This window comes from Colletes gigas, unplaced genomic scaffold, assembly GCF_013123115.1.
Source record: "Colletes gigas isolate AHSC1104 unplaced genomic scaffold, ASM1312311v1 Colletes_gigas_Sc00013, whole genome shotgun sequence".
Classification (NCBI taxonomy): domain Eukaryota; kingdom Metazoa; phylum Arthropoda; class Insecta; order Hymenoptera; family Colletidae; genus Colletes; species Colletes gigas.
Window position 1 is genome coordinate 3,575,320 of NW_025106642.1, and position 21,424 is coordinate 3,596,743.

A 21,424-nucleotide genomic window follows, 5' to 3' on the forward strand; every position below is an offset into this window, starting at 1 on the left:
ATTTTTGTCGTCCAGGGAAAAAACGCGGTTAAAAGTTCGCCGAGATTCACGACGAGATCGATTCGATCGAAAGACGAGTTGCGTATTCTCGTATCTGGCTGACGGTCGTTTACCATTTCGACGAAACTTCGTAGCCGTGGGTTAGGTAGCCCAGATAGGTGTATTCCAGCGTCGAGACTTGATACCGCATCGATACCTATCGATACCACTTGACAAATTTCGATCCAATACTGCATTGTGTCGGGCGTACAGTTGGCCTGAGTGTCCGTCCACCTATCGCGATCGGTGCATGGACACGAAGAAAGGAAACATGCAAGTAAAATTTCAATAGAACATTCAGGAATTAATCTTTATTAACCTTCTGTGAGACGAATTTCTTTCTAAATAAACTTGCAAGGTATTTGCTTTGATCCGTCATCAATATTATTATTAATTGGCTCAGAGACATTTTATACAGGGTGTTCGACCACCCCTGGGGAAAATTTTAATCTGAAATTTTACAGGCTAAATTTGTTGATCGAGGCTTCGTTAAAATGTTATTAGAAAATTATATTAAAAAATTTTAAATCATTCTGGAAAAATTATTTTCGGTTGTGGGGGTCAATTACAATCATTTTTGGTGAATAGACATAACCCAGAAATCCTACGCACTTTCGAGAAAAAAATTCGAGTAGGTGGACAAATTTTTCGACGAAATTAAAAAATTTCAAATCATTCTGGAAAAATTATATACGGTTGCAGGTGTCAATTATAATCATTTTTGGTGAATAGACATATCGCCGAAATCCTACGCACTTTCGAGAAAAAAATTGAGTATGTGGACAAATTTTTCGACAAAATTAAAAAATTTCAAATCATTCTGGAAAAATTATATACGGTTGCGGGGGTCGATTACAATCATTTTTGGTGAATAGACATATCGTCGAAATCCTACGCACTTTCGAGAAAAAAATTCGAGTAGGTGGACAAATTTTTCGACAAAATTAAAAAATTTCAAATCGTTCTAAAAAAATTGTTTCTAGTTGCAGGGGTCGATTACAATCATTTTTGGTGAATACACATACCCCCGAAATCCTACGCACTTTCGAGAAAAAAATTCGAGTATGAACCCCTTTAGTATATCGTGAAATAAAAAAATATATCTTTATGCGAATATTTCTTTCATTAGCTTTATCGAGGTATTCAGGAACAGAGTGAATGTAGAACCAAATCTAAAACTATTAACTTCCATAATTACACCTAACATCCCCCCCACTTAATTTCTGAGAAGCAATTTATCCGCCTCATTAAATTTAGGCGTGTATAATTGTATCTACAGTTTGGTGAACAATAATTTTTACGTTTAACGTTCATCACTTTTTATTCTGCTTCGGAGAAAAATAATAAAGCATTATAAAAGGAGTTTTACCTGGAAGCCGAATAATATGAACTTTTCTAATACTATTCGATAAAAAGAATTTATTATCGTATTACATGTGCCATACGAGTTTGCCAGTTTTTGTCTATATTTATTTTTGTACATTGTTTCAATGAAAAACATTTGAAAATTTAAATTGAACACTAATTTTAAAAATATAAATACATATTTTTTAACATAGTGTTGAATTGTATTTAAAAAAATTTATAATTTAATTGCAATTTCATTCTATTTTAAAAATGTTCCTTCGTTGAAGCGATCTCTGGGAAGATGAAGTTTGAGAAATCCCAAGTCAGCTGCATTCTAATCCAGATTAGACGGTAGCACTGGATCTACCATTGCGTAGATCAAATTCTGCCCGGGCCTCTGCTACAGATTAGGCACTCCATCTGCCTCTGATAACTCAGGCATATTCTAGTTTAGGTTCTACGTAATCTAATTATGTTATAAACCAGTCGCGTCAGGGATTAGATATTCTGCAATCTAGATTTCCAGTAATTTTGGCGTATGTATTAGGTTGACCCAGTGTTACCCAAGCATCGCGTTAGCTGGGTCAATACAACTTGGGGGCTACGTAACCTAAGTTCAGAGTAACCTACTTACTTCGTAGTCTACATCAATTGTAACATTGATATATCGTTATCTAAGTCTTGTATAACCTGTGTACTTCGCAGTTAGATAACTTGTAATTTAGGTCTAGTCTGACCTAGGTACCTTGTAATTTAGAGATAATTTAACATCGGTACGCCGCAGTCTAGGTCTGATAAATGTCAAACTCCTTATATCGTAGCCATGAACGTTGGAAATGTTTCACATTTTTACAGGGGAAAAAAATGTGTTTTTAACCGTTTAATTTATTTCCTTGTTCGTAACTGTATTTAAAAAATATAATATGTCTGTAATACTGCGTTGGAATGTACAATCTATAAACGGTGGAGATACATAAATAAATAACAAAATGTACAAGAAGACTTCACATTTGTCATTTTAATTTGATTCATTGAAGTATAATAATTTTAAAATTGACAATACATATATACACATAAAATAAATAATATATTTTGAATTATAACGTTTATTTTACGTTCGATATAAGTTAGGTAACTTATACCTATGTGTATTATAATTTGGATATCACGTTATTCAAGCCTTTTAATACCATATAGGTTCTAGTATTATTTGGATACCTTATAGTCCAGGTCTATTATAACCTACCGGACAAATTTATATAGTGTGATATTTCGAATTGTTGTTTGACTGTCGTTAAATCAATATAGTCGCCAATATAGAGGGACTGATAGATAAATTGTCTTGGAAAAATATGAGTGCTGGTAAACAGAACGCAAAACCTTTTTGTACGAAGACATCTGTGTACACATCAGCTTGGTTTTCCTACGAGTAACTTGTGTCACGTTTACGATAATATCTTGACACGGCCGCACTTGAAACGCGTAGAAATGTCAACGATCTGATCTTCTTTTTTACAATTATCAAAGATCGTGTTAAATGGTCACAGTTACTTGGAAGGATCAATTTTTACGTTGTTGGAAGCTCCTCGAAAAATATTGATTTCTCACAAATTTGAACTAAAATTATTTGTATTATTTTCTAGATCACGTTTTGGGATCTCTAAATCTGTTAGTATATAAATATTTTATCTTCTTTTTATTTTTTACTCTTTTTCTTTTTTTGTCTACGCTTTAACGCAATCATATTGTATTTTTGTTGCTGTTTTATTTTTCTATAATGTATATAGGTCGTATGGAGTATATATAATAACAAGTTTTTCATTTTAATAAATAAATAAAAATATAATCTAAACAGTCATTAACTTGAACACTATTGGCTCGATTTAGGCACGAGTAACAGCATGGGTGATGACAATATTTAACTATAATTGTAAAACATCAATAGGTAAAATTTCTACGAGAATAAACACGATTAAAAATATTAATCTTTCCAAAAACATTTCGATTCGTTTCATCGGAAGTAAATCATAAATAAAATTTTACTTTTCAGAGATCTATAATGCTAAGAAGATTTAAGAGTTATTCGAACAAAATTATGAACGTCACCTACCGATCTAAATTTAATAGAAAATATGATATAACGACGCTAAAGGGTTAGAGAATTCAATGAGATAAAAGTGGAACCAAATCGAGAAATGATCGTTAAAATTCTTTGGTTTTCTGGATATTTTTTTTAGATATTTTTACCATTTTTATTGGCGATAGAATCGTACAGAAATTTGGTTCAGCATGGAAGGTGGCGCAACGGGAATCGAAGCGAGAAGACGCGTGTTAATCGAGGGCCGAGCTGAACCGCGTCGCGTATCCTCGTTAAAAACCGATCACGTAGTCCATATCAGCCAACTAATTGTTGATTATGCAGCCGTTTGTCTTGGCTCTCGCTATATACGCGATGACGACGCGGCTAATAAATAATGTAGACGTCGTGGATCTCTAGTCTCTTTTCACGTGCTGCGCGGTGCTAGTCGAGGTACCCATTCGGAATTACATATGCACACCTGCGCTGTGTGTTCGAACGTTGTAAACCGACGTACACCTTACGCCGCCGACGGTTGTATTGGTATCGTCGCCACCGGATCCTCCATCCCGTGTAAACGGCCTTAAGCCTCTTACGTCAGGTTTCCACGAGTGGGTACGCCTGATAATTACTAATTAGTGGTGCCAATTAAAACCGGGGTAAGCTTTCGATCGTGCCGAGTTCGCGATCCCTCTACACCCACCTTTCACCGCGAAGATTTACTCGACGCGATGAATTCCAGGTCCCTCTCCGACTTCTGTTTGCGTTTCCTATCGTCGGTAGTCGTCGCCGTCGGCGGCATCTTTGTTTAACGACGGACTCGGGGAAATTTACTTCCGCGGCATTAGTCATCCGTCGCCGCGTATAAATACACGTCTCTTTTTTTTTTGTTTTATTTTCCAAATTTATTTCCTAATAAATTACGCCACAGGCGTTTTCTCCGTTCGAGAAGCAAGCAAGCGGAATGTAACATGGTAATTAAACACACGCTTCTAACCCCGTTTACGGGTATTACGTGTATGCCACATACGTTATCGAGAATTTCTTTAAAATAAAACGGATCGAATGCTCGACAACTTTTGCTCTTCGAGCAATTATCTCGGTTATTATGCATTCTAATGAAAGTTTGTATGGAAGGAAAAAGGCTCCATGTTTCATCAGTGATCGTTTTTGTTATATGCGTTTTTACTGTTTAAGCAACAGGAAGCGAGATATCATGCGGAAATCGAATGCATGGTTTGTGTACTGTTTATGTCAACGGCAGAAAGGGCCAGTCTGAAATCTTGGTTGTTGTCCATTCTATCGAAAATTTGTACCGATCGAAAAGGGCTCCGAATTTAATTCGTAATAACTTCTGTTATGCGGAATGTTATTGTTAAAGCAGTAGTGAGCAAGGTATCATACGGTAATCGAATACGTGGTTCGAATTCTGTTTATGGGGCGTGTGTCAAAGGCAGAAAGGGCTAGTTCGATATCTCGGTTATTTCACTGAGAATTTGTATACAATAAAAAGGGGTTATAATTTCATTCGTAATAACTTCCGTTTTGATGAATTTTATTGTTGAAATAATAGTGAGATATCATGCATGTTAAGAATAAAAAGGCTCGATCCGATATTCATTCTATTGAATAATATAGAAAATAGAAAAGTTTTCAAATTAAATTTTAAACTTCTGATATATTCAGTTTTACTGTTAAAGTAATTGTCAGAGAAATATACCTTGGTAATTGATCATGCTCGAGTCTGACTGCTTTGAAAAACAATATTTGTTTAATCTAACGTTTTAAGGGATGACAATATTTGTTAATTAACAAAAACCACATTTTTATATAGTTTAGAAACAAATGCAATAAAGAAAATTGATCTTTCTTGGTTAATCCGAAAAATTTTAGTATTAAGGGGTTAAACACATAGTTCGAACATTGTTTTTAAACCATATATCAGTATATATCGGTTATTATTTATTTTATCGAAAATTCTTATACCAGAGAAAGAGTCCTAAATTTGTTCTAAATTCTGTTGAATATTCAGTCCTTCGAAAATTTATCTAGAGAAAAAGGATTGCAAATAGTGCTTGCTGTAATTTCAGTTACGCGTATTCGTATGTTGAAACGGACGTTGCAATTGCTCGATGAAGCCTCGTTTGGATATTAATGATCGCCGGCACAGTGGTAGATTTGTAAACTTTGTTGCCGCGTCGGCAAAACAATCGATCGTATGTCGGATGAAATAACGACCGCTAATGAAATCTCAAATATTAGGCGGCGTCGTATCTCGTGTTTTGCAAAACTTTGCGCGCCCCTCTCGCTCGCGGCATCCTTTTCTACCGATACGATAAACGCGATTCTGCGAAATCGGAGCCGCGGAACGCGAGTCGAGATACCGAACCGCCGGGGGAGTAAAGTTCGATACTCGCTCTCGAATCGTGTTCCCTGGTAGCTCTTCGCAGCGCGGCAGCTCGGCTGACCACCTAGAAAATGTCCATTCGAGTTCACTGACTGCCAACAATAATCACTTCTTCGCTATGATTATCTTCGTCATCCACTGTGTTTTTTTCTCCTTTTTTTAACGCGTTGTTTGGTCGATTTTTACTCGAGAGAGAATACAGCGTAAATAAAACACGAATCGATGATCCGAAAGATTCGTTAAAATTGAAAAGTGTAACTAAATATTACAAGTGTAGCGATAATATTTAGAAAAGATAAAAGAGTATTTATTATTGCGAAAATCTCATCGTCTTTTTAGACCAGGAGAGGCAAACCATGACTTTATTCCTAAATTATTGCGATTTTTGAACCGAGTTTAATTATATAATAATTAACTAACCGTGACTCGTCACTCATTTAAATTCGAAAACCCAAAAACAACATCAAATCTCAATTTTAATTTGGAACTGTGTTCCAAAAAGTTAACCGTTGACCAGCAGTAGCCAGACATCGGATCCTTTCGTTCTACGTGCTCTCGACTCACGGAATTATGCGAAACGATAGAACGCGAACGACGTGTCCGTACACCGTAGTCGTGAAAATAAAAAAAAAAAGAAAAGAAGCAGAAGAAGGAACGAGCGTGTCTCAATTTCTATTCGTCGACGATCGTTCGAAATGGCACAACCGGAAGTCGTTCTGTGTCAGAACATGCCTATTCCATCTACGGGTATTTCCTTTATGGCCGGCCGTTCCCTCTGCCATGGGAAACCATCGGAACCCCGTCCTACACGAACCGAAGAAACATAAATTTAGAAAAAGAAAATACATGAATTACCACCAACGTTTTCTCGTACGACCAATTCTTTCCCACAATTCCTTCACCTTCTGACACTGCGCGCGACATCTTTTATTCTTGATCGCGACGCAACGTGAATCGCCATAAATTCGATTTCTCGAGAATCGCTCGCAGAAAGTATTCATTCTCTACAGCGAGTATTTAACCTTCGTCGTTACCACGGGCCTGGAAGTAATTTAATCGATAAAATCTCCACGTGGATTGTTTCGAGATCTAAGAACTTCAAACTTCGGAAAACATTGGAATATTATCTGTGGGTTAATATTTAGGAGTTGTATTTAAGTACAGAAAATTTGATATATAATTGTTTAATATATTTGTGAAGCTATTAACTGTTAGCTGTAGCGTGTCAAATACAACACTGTCCTGTACAAATTTTCAATATTGTCGGTAATAAACGAAATATTTACCCAGCGCTTCCTGCCATTGACAAATATTCTACAAGCAGGCTTCGTATCGTGTTTGAAAAGTATTTTCTATCCAATATCTTTATTAATATTATTCAATTAGTTTATCTGTCGATGTAACATTGACAAACTGAACGTTTAGTTGATTTTTAATCGAAAGATCAAGATCCGTTCTGATCTCTTCTTGAATTTCTTTCGTCGAAAGACGGTGGCTTCCGATTCACGAAGGGCTCAGTCTCGACGAGCACCTGTTCCTCGGTCTCGAGGGAGGATATCGGGGCCCTTCCATTGGAAGAAACTGCCTTTTATCGGCCGACACCCGTGGCAAGTCTGCGTGACACGAGCAATTTGCGTAGAAGCAAACAGTTTTCATGCGGGTGCGTGCAGCCCAGAGTCCGTGGGCTCGTTAGAAATTATCCGACATTCATCTGTGACACAGCGGCCATTAAGCTTAAAGACCGTTGCATTCAACCTTTTTACAAATTGCCCGCATTAATCTTTTATGCGACCGCGACGAAGGGAGAAGACTAGCGAAAGTTTCGCGTCGATAAGTCCCCGGACGATTACTCGCGATTTATGTCGAGAGAACTGCGATCGGCGGAACGCATTCTTCGCGAAAGTTTAATTAAACCGATAAGCAGATACGTTATCGAGTGTGCTATCTAACGTGGTACAATTCAAAAAGCAGGAAAACGCGCGGTTTTTGGGACGCTGGAGTCGCTCGAATCAAGAATCTGACTTTTTAAAAATAAAAGAAATTAAATGATCATTTTAAAGCAAATTCTTTAAATAAAATATTATTCGTATAAACTGTTCGGTTAGAAAATGCTAATATATTCGTGATAAGATTAAAAAATTAACCTCCGATGTGAAGCAGACAAGAATTCATATTTACACAAATGCGTTTTTAAATACAAAATCAATCTTTTCTTGCTTCTTTTTGGAGGAACAAGGACAGAATATTTACCTGATAATCGTAACATTTTCTTTGCATCTGAAGATGACGTATTCATTTAAAATCACTGATAACATAAATGCTTCCAAAAACTATAATCCTTTTGTGTGAAAATTGCAAAATAAGAATGTATGGCGTAAATTATAAATTCTTACTGTTATAACAGTGAAAATAAAAACGCAAAAAAGTTTTATAAAATAATACTGCAGGATTTAATCTTGCTTCCATTGGAAAACCGTACGAATGTGAAGAGAATTGCACCGTGGATTCACCATCATTTAAAACACCTTCCAAATGTAGGATTCGTGAACAAATTCTTTGATAGAGGAATATTTTTATAAAATTATTTTATTCTGCTTTTTTTTGGTGCAAGTAACTTAAAGCTAGAAACTTAATTTTTAATTTCCATCCCTCTGATGTCCTCGAGTGTCAGCACGTCTACCTTTGCATAATCAATTTTAAACGATTATATCTGAGAATCTATACGATAAATTCTACTAAAATTTAACATACACTTGATATCTTCGCGTTATCGTTGTTTTTTTACCAAACTACTATTATCTAACCGTGCATCGGAGTTTTCTAAAAATCTTGTATGTGCTTCGTTAAGCTATCAGGTTATTTGTTTCGCTGACTTCGAAGGTTGTATTTATGGAATCAATTTATCGTTGTAATCGCATGCTGGTAGATGACTCGTGGAATATATGCCATATATAGGCATGCGTCGATGCCGGTAGAAGAATTCTCACGGGGCCAAGAAGGCAGCTGATTTCGTCTGTTCGCTCTACGGGCGAAAGCGGTAATTTATGGTTAAAATTAAATTTTTCAACTTTCATATTTAAAGATAACGACAGACTTCAAAATTCAAAATATTACGTTTTTTTATAGGATTCTGTGATCAGAGATAGCGTTTTGAAATCAAATTTTGTAATTTGATAATTAATAATTGTAATTTTGTCTATTTCGTTCCTTTCGTGTCGTCGCCATAGCGTTTGGATCATTTACACATGAATTACACATTCTGAGGTCTAGCGAACCCTATACAAACATTATAAGATCACTATTCTCGTTTCACAAATGTATTAAAGATGACACAGTATTGTTTACACTAGAAATATTTTTCCTGGTGAGATTAGGAATCGAAATGTCATCCTCTGCGAAAGACGTATCCACGAGAGAATAGTTCACTGAACCCCACTGTGGCATTCTAGCGTTAGAAGATACGATTTATCATACTATAAGTACTATTAGTTCTCCCTCAAAAGACAGCAACAATGTTTCTGCTTGCAAGATCAAGAAAATCGATTTTTGATCGCCTTCGATTCCCAAGCGTGTTCCTAGTTTCCAGGCGGGCGTTTCTTACAAGTTCCTAGCGTTCGCGAGGATTTCTCGTTCGTTCTTTCCCAACGTAGTTCCGAACAATGACGTAAGAGAACGGATCCGCGAGGAAACCGTGAAAAGAAATAAGTTGCAGGACGGCAAAACAGCCGGCACGGGAACGTGAAACTGACATCACGTGGTCAATTTTCCGAAGACGTCACGTAACACGCGTTGCTCCGCTCGTAGCCGACCCTTCTGTCCTATTTCAAAACCCGAAGGAAGCTAATTTCCCTGACAGAGATATTTCCATCCATTTTTCTCTCCTTTTCCCGCTCGTCGTCGGCCGCAAGCCGTGGAAAAAGAGAACTAAATCAATGTAGGACATTTATATTGGCTGGAAATCGCTGACTCTCTCGCCACCGTGGACATCCACCGGGACATATTAAGATTTCTGATCCGCCCTGCCTGGCCGCCGGACATTTTTATTATTGCGTGTCCTTCCCCCCCTCGGACCCTGCGGCCGGGGATATAAAACGTGAATTATTGGCCACGCGGTGCCTCCTCGAGCCTGGGACCCCGGGAGTCGACTTTGCTTTCTTGCGCCCATCGTCGCTTCCCTGGATAGATTTCGGTCCATCGAGATCGCGAACGTTAGTGGCAGACGCGCGTCGTTCCTTCTGGAAAGATATAGGGATCTATGTCAATTTTTGAAAATATAGAGGGACCATTTTGCGTCTTCTTACCGATCAGTCAGATCGATCGAATCGTTTCCAGTGTACCTATCAACCCTTTGCACTCGTATTTATATTCGAGAACCAATCAACTTGGAATTTTCTTATCTTTTCTTATGGGAACATATTTAACTTGTCGATTTAGTAAAAAAAAATTAGAAAATTGTGCAAATTTAATCTGCATCTCACCCCCCCTCTTGAACAGTGAAAATCTGTATAATTTGTGTATATAAATTTTGATTTTTCAAAATGGTGCATATGGTTTAGACACGTTAACGTAGTTTGATCTAGGTTTCCTAGGCCTCTCGATATCTAGGCATATATTTCGTTATTTTAATGTAGTGTGACTTAAATACCACGTAGATTAGATCTAGTAGTACCTAGATACACTACAGACCTTTTTGTTTTAGTATCACATCATATAATGAATGATCTTTCTATCTAAATAGTATAATTTAAGTATTTCATGAACTAGATCTAACACAAATCTAGTAAAACTCAAGCACCTTGGAGTCTAGATCTAGTACGACCTAGGCACGTCTCAATCCTGATCTCCTACAACCTAGATATCTCATTATTCCGACCTAGTGCAATTTATATACATTGTGGATTTGGTGCAACACGGTCCAGGTACTTTGAAACTTAAATATCTTACTATTTGGGTCTAATTCCTGTTCTAGTCAGTATAATTTCAAATCGATCTAATAAAACTCAGATGTTTCGTAATATAAATTCAGTATTTCATAGTCGATTGCAACCTAAGCATTCTGTTATTTAAGTCTTGTATATAATTTAGGCGTTTCACAGTCTAAATCAGATACTGTTGCGTCTATCGATCGGCGATCGTGACTGCCCCGAATCTGCAGCGTAAACGAAACTCGAAATCGAGGTCGAAGACTCGAAAATGGGAGGAGATGAAATCGAACGAGCGGTGGCGTATCGGAGCCACCCATGTCAAAGCAATTCATTTAAATTAATAGGTCCAGAGACCGGGCGTTTATCGCGTGATTAGCAGCGGTTTTTTTTTTCTCGTACCCCCACCCTCCGGACAGACGTTCGTATTTGTAAGCCCATTATCGACTGCCGCTGCGATAAACTCGTCGCATTTATCGCCTGCAATTATGTACCCCGTTCCTCCTTCGCCATATACGGATGCACCGTAAACATTCCCCAAGATCTTTTGTTCTTGGGGATTAGATTTCGTGTCATCTTTCCGTGCACCGTTCCCTTCAACCCTTCAACGAAGGACATGAATCTTGAGATTACGTGTATCCAAAAGATGATACTGTTATTAGCTATTTTTTAATTTTTTTTGCGTATAGGAAGTAATATTTGAAAATAGAAATTTTATTCACACAATATTTTTCGTTTTATTATCTGGAGCTGGACGAACAGGATTCGTCTACTAGTTATCCTTTTATATTAATAAAAAATATACATAGTTTCAATTATATGTGTGACATATGTCAAAAACAGTTATTATCTATTTTGTCAAGAATTTGTATATAATAAAAAGAAAAGGTTTCCACGTCCAACTTTGAATAACTTTAATCTTAAATTCTTGCTGTTGAAGGAACGGTGAGGTGTATCATACGGTAATAAAATACACGATACACGATTATGTTACGTAAAGTAAAGAGAAACGAGAGAAGAGCAAAACAAAAGAATCACATTTAGTGAAAAATCGAAGAAGTTATGATGGATTGAATTACATAGATGAAATTTGTAATAGAATTTTTGAATCACACTGTAGATGATGAATGAGTAACTCCATAGCAGGCATGTCAAATCCATTTTGGCTCGCGTGCCAATTTGCACTTTGCTACTGTTTCCAGCCAGAGCCATACAATTAGTTCAGAACTGTAAAGAATCTTTCGAACGTCATCTTCAGTAATATCGACGCTATTTATTTCGTCATATTACGATGAAACATGCGTACATTGAAAAGAACACAATCAGAAAGATAAGATTTGTTTGCAAAGAGATGCAAAACAGCATCAGTTCATTTTAAGAAATTTATTTGTTTTACAGTGCAGTTGTGTCAGTTTGTTATAAATTCTTTAAATCGTACGACTCTGTTACACGATCTTCCGCGCATTTTTTCGCACGGTACAGCTATATTTTCTCGAAAAGAGGCCCAGGTGTATATGGGTATGATCGTCGAAAAAAGTGTGTTTAATTCGTTATTCGAAACGAGTATCTAGATAAGAATTTTACCCATCTCAGCGTTCAGGCTATCGAGAGGACAGATCTAGACACAAGTTAGCCTCTCAGTAGCAAACCGTTCCCCCATTGGTTCCCGTCGATCCCCACTACTCGGCCGGTCAATCGTCAATCGTCGCGTCTCGTTGCGCAGCCAGACCGCTCGCAGTCTCGCGTCACCCTTCGTGGGAACGGTATCGTTGTACTTCTCGTCTACCGGTGTCCTCTGTTTACATCATTCGATAAGCAAAGTGTTCGCAGCAGTATTACTATTCGATCATCGACTTTATATATAAAAAAGTTGAAAGTAGAATCGATCGAGCAAATTAGTTAAAAAGAATGTAGTCGAAAGTTCATCGGGATCGCTACAGGGTGGTCTCGGGTCCTCGCATGTTGTTCGAAGTAACGCGATTCTTTCACGCTCCCACGAAGCCGTGAAATTCGAAACCCCGGTCGGCCATAGTCCTCGCGTTAGTCGAAACTTGGTTGTTCCTCTCGTTTCGTGGCACTTTTCGTTGTCGATGGTAGCAGGTGGTGGTAGTGGTGGCAGTGATGGTGGCGGAGGATCAGTGGGGAGGAGACCGCGGACAAAAGTTTTCGGCACAGTGGCGGCGGTAACGGAGGAGCTCCCGTCGGTTGGATAAGAGAAGCGGCGCGGAATATTTTAACATATATCACGGCGAAATTGGGACGAGGGTATGCTGCCGCGAGTCACCCCTCCCGCGGCACTTTCCATCCCCGTGGCCGTACCCCGGCCGTAGATCCCCCGGTTATGTTGTCCCGCGACGCGATCTGACTTCCTCTCGACGGTTTCCTGCGCTCGCTGGCGATATGTTTGCCTACCCTGCGGACTACGGCAGTTACAGAATGGTAAGAGCGAACTGCGCCGGGGATTTTTGGGTTTCGAACGGCCCGCCCACTCTTCCTTCGCTTCCGTTCCCATTGTTTCGCGTCGACGCACAGCGTGTCGCGCAAATGGGAATTCGGAACGAAAATCATAGTTTCTCAACTAGTCAATTTTTCACATAAGGCCTCACTTTTTTTTAAAGAGAATACAAAGATGCATTTAATCGATGCACAAAAATTATACATTTTGTGTCAAAAAAATTGAAGCGGCCTTCATGTTTTTTTTTTAATAAAAATTATTTTGCTAATTCCCACCATTGCAATTTCTTGTCAAGCGATATATGGGTGACCTGGTGGTCAAAATGTTAAATCAAGAATCAAGCGTTTGATTGTTTAATCTCTTCAGGGACGATTTTTTTTTTTTGGGGGGGTCTATTTATTATTTACAGTGACTATAATTATAAAAAAAAAAACTAAACGTCCATATATGTGGCCAAGGACGTGAAGAGATTAATCAATCTCGATTATCCAATAAAACTTTATTATGTATTCTTACTTAATTGCAGTATTATATTTTAATAATAAAGTTCGCTTCGAGAGATCTACAGTAAATTTCCGGTTCGACCGGTCACATTTTTATCGACGTGGAAAAAATTAACCAGCAGAAAATTTATTTACCCGTAATTATACACTTACGAGCGATTAAATTGCAATTTTATCATATTGATCATTGTTTTAATAATCTTACTTTCGTTCGTTTTATTTGGTATTTATATTAAGAATAGTAGAATATTACGATCTTTATATATTTTATGGAACATAAGTGTTTCCTGCGTTGCAACGAGGTTTACGTTAACTATTATTATCTTAGAAACAATGCATGTGAGCAAAAAATTGTAGTTTTTTATTAATATATTAATGTTAGAAAATTTTATTCGATTTTAAATGTGGTTTCATTTATGTACAAATAAAATATCTTTAATAGGACAATTGAATAGTCTATATCTCACATAATGTGATGTTGGACAACAGTTTATGTTTCATTGCGTTACGTTAGTCTGTCATGAGAATCGGCGCGTCACATACTCGCAACCCGTGGTGGCAAATGCGTTAACCATCGGTAAATGATCCATTTTCCGGCCAAAGGTTCAGTTCTGTAGGGTGTGGTTAAACCGGTCTGCGTTAGGTCAACTGTATACTGTCTAGCAAGGGAAGGACCTAAGTTCTCTACCTTCAATTTTAATTTCTCATTGCAGGATGCTATAACATTTATTTGAATATTTTTCCGACGTCTTTTATAATCTAAAGACGATTTACCCTTTAACCCCTTGCCATACAATGACGAGTCTGACACATCACAAGTTCTTGACGCCAAATTTCACAATTACGAGTCTACTCACTGGTCATCGAGTCTTATAAATTAAAATCAACACATTTTTACATTCACAAGGTAATAATAAAACAAATCTACTCTTTTTCGTGACCATTCCTTGTACAAACAAAGTTACACCAAATTTAATAGTATTAAAATTACATTAAATCGTACGTCAAGGGGTTAAAGTACAAAAGTAGAACCAACCAAATAGTTCGTCAAAGTGAATGTGCATAATTTACGGGTCTCTTGTGAATCAATTTTGAAAAATATACGTCGGTGGTTGGAAAACCATGGTTCTGGGAACATGGTGACATACAATTCGTCGACACACATTTCCGTCGTGTCGTAAAGGCGATAGTTGGCATTCCAACAAACACTGACGTCATTCAGATAGTCGCTCTGCCGTTGCAACGTGTTGCTCTGAAACTGCAATTGCAATGCGCGCGTTAATAGTCCGGGACTTCTGTTCCGAGGCGAATCGCGCCGTTTAATCGTGGATACGCTTCATTCACCGTCGTCTCACCTCTTGAACCAGCAGCTCGCTCGATTACTCCGTCGTTAATAACGTTCTCGTTTTTCTTTGTTACAGTACGGCTCGGACGAATTCGGCCAGGACTCGCCGAGATACACCTCCCCCAAGGCTGCAGCCCTCTACGGAGACCCCTATTATATCGGTAAGCTGACAGAATCTTTCATTCTTGTCACTAAATTGATCAGAACCGTCAATTTTACACATTTCAAACTTCATACATAAAATTACACAAACTGTAATATTATTTTTTAGCAATTTATGTTAAATTTAATTAATTCGATGATACGAACGCAGGTGCTAATTAAAAAGGAAGAAGAAGGTTCCAATAGAAACGGGTGTTACAAATAATACCTGTAAATATAGTGTTAATTTTACGTAAACTTTTGCTAGTTTGAAACTAGTTTCTATTATAGGTATCGAGAAAATTAAGATGGATGATACGTAGGGTATATGAAAGAGGTTGTATAGTTTAAAATAAAATAGATGATAAGATCGGGTAGGTGATATGATATAAATTCTGAGAGATGATAAGATAGAATAGGTAACAGTCAAATATAGAGTAGCTGATTTCAGATGAATATATTAAACTAAAATTAGAATAGACGATATTGTAACGTAGAGCAGGCCATGATTCAAAGTAGGATGATTGATATGATACACGCTAAAGTAGGAAATGAGGATTAAATAGATGATAGAGATCAAGTTAGAATGCGTGACAATTGTAGAATAGGTGATAGAGTTCCAGCTAGGATGTCTGTAATTCGCGGGGGCTAATTTGTGCCTCACCCTGTATACAATTTTTCTATTTTGTCTGTAGATGGATGCAAACTGTTTCTTTATTAATTCGAATGCTTGCTACGAGCATTTTATAGTATTTTATATAATTTGGAATTTTTTCTTATCATCCCCTATTCTAAATTTGTTGAGACACTGTTGTCTAGTACGTTCCCTTACACAATCACTTTGAAATACCGTATGAGTTTTCCGGGTTACAAAATTTGGTAACAGTGGTATGCAGAGGACGAACTTATCGTATAAATTGTCGCCTTTCGGGATTTTCTAGCCATTCGATGTATAAAAATAATGGAAGATAACGAACCATCTGGTCATCGTGTGTCGAAATGACAGCACGAACTTTCTGGATTACCTAATGGAATAGGTAACCAAGCTAGGATGGACATATCAAACTAACATTAGAATGGACGATATTTACTCTGTCTAGACTGGATAAGAGATAGTTGATAGTTTGAAATGTAATGATTGGGTATGGAATAAGTTAGAATAGACAATAACCCAGAATGTTTCATGCAAGTCAAGCTAGATTGTTGACGATGAAATTGTTAATAGAGTCCAAATTAAGATAGGTGATAAGTAGACTGCGGATCTTCAGGCAAATTCATATTTTTATTAATAAAATTAATGACATTGTAGCTTTTTAGAGGGTTGTCTCAACCCCTAGATATAATAATTCTTATATTCTTGTATATTAACTAAATTGTGTACTTTTTTGAAAATTAAAATTTCCCATAAATGCATAAACATCCGCAGTCTAGCGATAAGTGAAGCCAAGTTATGTGCAAGCTAGAATAAGTAATATAGTCTCAAGATTGGAGCGATAGTTCACTCCAGATCATGCCAACGCATGGAAAGGGCGATACATTGCAGATGAGCCCATCAAGAGAGTCAAACAAGTACAAAATAATTTACAAAAACTTAAATTACGAACGTACGATAAGTTGAAGAGTGTGAGAACGATATACCAATTGTCAAAGGATTACGAAACGTCAGCTATGGCCCCTCTATCGTGATCCATCCGAAGCACTCGAAACAAAAGCGAGTCTCCGTACCCCTATTGCGTCTCTTAAACTGGAATCGAACGTAAGTTGAAAATCTAGGCCGCTCGTTACCGGATGCAACTAAAAGTAACGTCTAGCCGGTGCCGGTGGATCGATCAATCTAGCGATCAACCAGCACGATGTCCCGATTCTGGTATTGGATCGCGCGTGTGGATCTATATCTGCTAGAAATCGCGTAACGATTCGAACGAACGATAAAAGGGAGTTTACGATCGCAGTAATATTCAGCTGTTTACCGGCCGCTCGTAAAATTCGTCGTTCTGGCTGTCGCGCGTAAAAACAATAACAATCTCTCGTTATTTGTTCGCGAACGGCGTTACTAGAAACAAGAAAAAAAGAAAAAGAAAAAAAAAATGAACGGAAGAAATTGCACGCGTGAAAGTTTGCATTGACGCGCGCCAACACAAACGCACAATAAACTCCATACCTCTTCGTCGACTGTCTCTCTCTTGTTAACATATAGTTTAATCGCGTTGCGAAATCTACGTCGTGATGCTATTTCGCGCGTTCGACTTCTTCCATGCTGACGTTATGCTCGCGATCGGCGAGACGCGTTCTGTTTGTTTACTGGCCGCGGTGTTTTCGAGAACGACGTCAGAAAATTTACAGACGCGTCTCGGGCACCGAAAACTAACAAAAGAAGCTTTTATAAACTACCCGACGCCTAGGTCCGGCGCGTGACTTAATAAGCCTTAGGTTTATTCGATTATCCGCGTTTAGCAATCCTTCTGGGTTTAGCAATCCATCTGTCGCGGGTATAGGCGTAACTAGTTCTAGTTTCAGCGAGAGTTGCCACCGAGAACCGTGTGTGCGTAGCAAATTTTCAACCGAGCAGAACTTCGATCCACCGCAGATTAGACATAATAGATCTTAGATCCAGGAGAAACTGGGTCGGGCTGCTCGAAGGTAGCTCGGAACCTGTTAGACCTACGTTCAAGTTCTCGCGATGATAGAACCTGTAGACGTACAATAGATCTTACGGACGTATAGATCATGTAGAATCTGTTAACTTTGTATAAGAAAACTGGGGATTTATACAGGATGAGTAATTTGACTCTTTCGTCTTAATTTTTTATACAAATTTTTTTAGTGCAATCCATAGTTTGAAAGTTATAGAGATGCACAAGTAGCATAGACCACCCTGCATAAATACAATCTGATTAAATTTTAGCACACTTCCTATTTATTCGAACATTTTCGAACTTCCAATGGAAGACAGATCGAAGAGATCATTCTGGTCTCGTGTTAAAAATAGCGTAATTATCGTTGGCGAATAGCAGGTGGGAACGATTTTTGGGAAACGTCGGGGCGGTTTGTTCGTCGTCGAATTTTTCGAGTCACGTCTCGAAGGGGTGGGAAGAGGATCGTGGAAACGAGCAGGAAATTGAACAAGCGTATCTGAAGTTTGTCGGACGGATTACCGAGACGGTAAATCAATAAGATCGGTAAAGTTTCCGGGGGTAAAGTTGTTATTAAAGATCAGAGGGTAAGATGACTCGTTGGCCAGCACCTCGGAACGCGTTTCCTCGGCTCGTGACACCCGGTAGGCGAGCGGAATAGCTTATAAAGGAGGCGGTGGGGGAGCGTAGGATGGGCGAAAAAGTTTTATCAGACATCGAATGCCGGGTAGTCGGGTAGGAACGGGCGAGTAGTTTGGCTTAGTTTCAGTCTGCTCGTCGGTGGAAACCCCGTGCGCGGAATTATATCAAGCAAAAGTATCAAGAAATACGTTCCCGAAGCTTATTGCTGTTGTTTTCAACTGAAATAATGGCCCGCGTCGTGCCCGCCTATTGCCCCCGATACCGGGTGTTCCCCTCGAACGTGGAAGATCGGCGGTCTGGCGAGGCTCCAGCTTACCTTTCGCGCTGGACGAAATGTTATTTACGCCGGGGGAGGTGAAACCGGTGGCAACTAAACGCGGAATCGAGCTTCGGGGGAATCGTATTCGAGGAATTTAACGGAACGTTTTCTGTTTCTCCCTCCCCGCGTCATTGGCCAATAATATCGAATGGCGGGCAATTCGAACCAAGTTCGGTGGGTACGTGTCTTTTGACTCGATTCGACGGTGGACATTGATCGAGCACGTGCGCGACATTCTCTGGTCACTGAACACCACGTGTTACTATTTGTTGCTTTAGGGGCGACTGGCAACGAAACTCTACGGACGCAGTTCGAGTTTTCAAGTATAGATATAGATTTTTGTGTAGAGAAATTTTAGTTTTACCGAATTTCGTAAATTTTACAGAGTGGCAGGAACAGGTTAAAATCCACTCGAGTCAGATTGTAATCTTATATTCTGTTAAAATTTGTTTCGTTAGAGGAGTTATTAAATATCGAATATGTTAGGTTGACGTTTCATTGAACCTAGAATTTATTAACAGATAATAATGTAGACAATGTTTGTAAATCTTAAAAAAATTTTCTTATTATATGATCGGTATAACTCTGAATATTATCAAGACACTGATATCGTTATGAATAATATATTCAAAGAAAACGAACACAAATAGAAACTATCGCGAATTAACAATAAATGACACAAAATTAAAAAGGCAAATTGTAAGATAAAATTACCCCTAAATGCATAAACATCTTTAGTCCAAGTTATTACATAATTTAGGGCTTCTTGGTTGCTGCAGAGTGTATTAGACCTATTCTAAATCCAATTAATGAAATATTTTCCTGTTGCAGATGGGAATGCTGCAGGAACGGGTCCTGGTGACCCATGGACGGGTGGCGGCGGCGGGGGCGGCGTTCAGCCCCCGTACAGCGGATATGCACCCCCTCACCTGGCCCAGCCAGCCTATCCCATGCACCTACCCCACGACCCCATGGTAAGCGACTCTTATCTTTTCCTCCCTTTTCGTTCTCTCGTTCGTACGAGCACCCTCGTTGGTCACGCGACAAACAGCAATCAATCACTCCCTGCTTCGCTCGTTCCTTCGTATCCGACAGTCCTGGAACTTTGAGATGGACACTAGGAATGTTCCCTCCCCCTCCCCTCTCTCTCTCTCTCGACGAGACGGAGTCGTTCGATTAAAACCCTTCGTCGCCGAAGGGGGATCGATGCTTTCGTTTCATATAACATCGCCAGAACTTGGCAAAGCGTCCGATATATTTGCACTCGTAGAAGGAAAAGGGTAGAGGAAAAGTCGACGAAAATGTGGGATATCACGGTTTAGGCGCTCCCGTTGCAGCGTCGTGGATTCAGTCAGCGACCATGTCTTCGACTCTCGAGAAGACGTTCGATTCGTTTGACACTGTCGGCGCCCAGAGAGTTTGACTAGATGAACTCTGGTAACTTTAATCCTCTTCGACGAGTCGTGATCTAGGTGGCCACTCGACGGATCTCCGGTGGCTGTCTCGTTTCCGGCCACCCGTTGTCTCGTCCAGGCTCGCGTCGATGGTGGTTGAGAGACACTGTTGACAGTGCTCCGTGTACACTCGGAGCAACGTCAAATGACTCAGTGGCTTCTATATATAGAACGACCCTCCCGCTACTCGGTGTTTCTAGTCAAGTGCAGCCTTCGTTTGATTTACGCTGTTCATGGTTACCACGAAATACTACTGGTTCTCGGGGCACCCTGAATTCCCTTCTATGGTCCCTTAGACCCAGCGAGCACGTTCGACGTCGATGAACGATTCCGTGCGAACGAGAATCGACACGGTGAATTCGGAGATAAAGGGATGCTCGGAAGATCGCGCGGCGTCGTTGGGCCGTCGTTCGCGGCAGAATCCGTCGATTGGCGTGGAACGAGATGCGTCTAAAACCGGATCGTCGAAGGGAGACGGCGCGTTATGCATAATGGGGAGGTGAACGATCTACAAAAGACGCGGAGCGGACCGTTCGAACCAGCCTGAGACCTCCTCTGGGTCGAAAGGTTAAACATTTACGATCCTGCGGTTTTAATGATCCCCTCTTTCGAGAAGCTGCCCCGACCGGCGAAGCTCACTTTCGTTGGAGCTCGTCCCATGCATCGAGACGTCTAGGTCTTCGATAGCCGAAAAACCAAGGCCTCTCCGGCCCGTCGCTAGTTATCGCCTCGTTCTTCCGTTCGTAAAACGAACAATTAACGGCGCTCCACGGTCGTGAAGCCGGCCGAGCGAATGGCGGTCGGGCACGCAAACTCCCTCTAATTTGTTGATAAATACTCTTCGCTGTTCGGGCCGAGACGACGCTTAAAATTAGACGTTTTACGAGCGAGCTTCAGTAGGTGCGAGCGTACGTGGCTACACGCCGCTAACCGTATCCGATATCAAAGATGCTCTGGCCTGGTCCATTATGAACCCGGACGGTTGGATTCGAAAGGTCGTACCAGCCGTCAGCCGCTCGACAGCCAATCCGTGTCTCGCGGAACTCGCGATGTCACTTCGTGCACTTTGTTTCCTCTCGCAACGATCGTTTCGTCGTCTTTATCGTTCAAGTTGGAACGCGACGTGTTCTTGTTTTTAGA

General features: G+C 39.5%; 1 protein-coding gene across 2 annotated transcripts in view; it reads left to right on the plus strand.

The window, feature by feature from the left end:
* The window catches only part of LOC122399324 (transcription factor 12), a 120,757-nt gene that overhangs the window by 85,801 nt on the left and 13,532 nt on the right, over positions 1-21,424 (plus strand). For both annotated transcript variants that reach the window (XM_043399935.1, XM_043399936.1), the window contains exons 2-3: positions 15,172-15,256; positions 19,662-19,804. In XM_043399935.1, the coding sequence (XP_043255870.1) occupies positions 15,172-15,256; positions 19,662-19,804 (228 nt within the window). The remainder of the gene's footprint in view (positions 1-15,171; positions 15,257-19,661; positions 19,805-21,424) is intronic.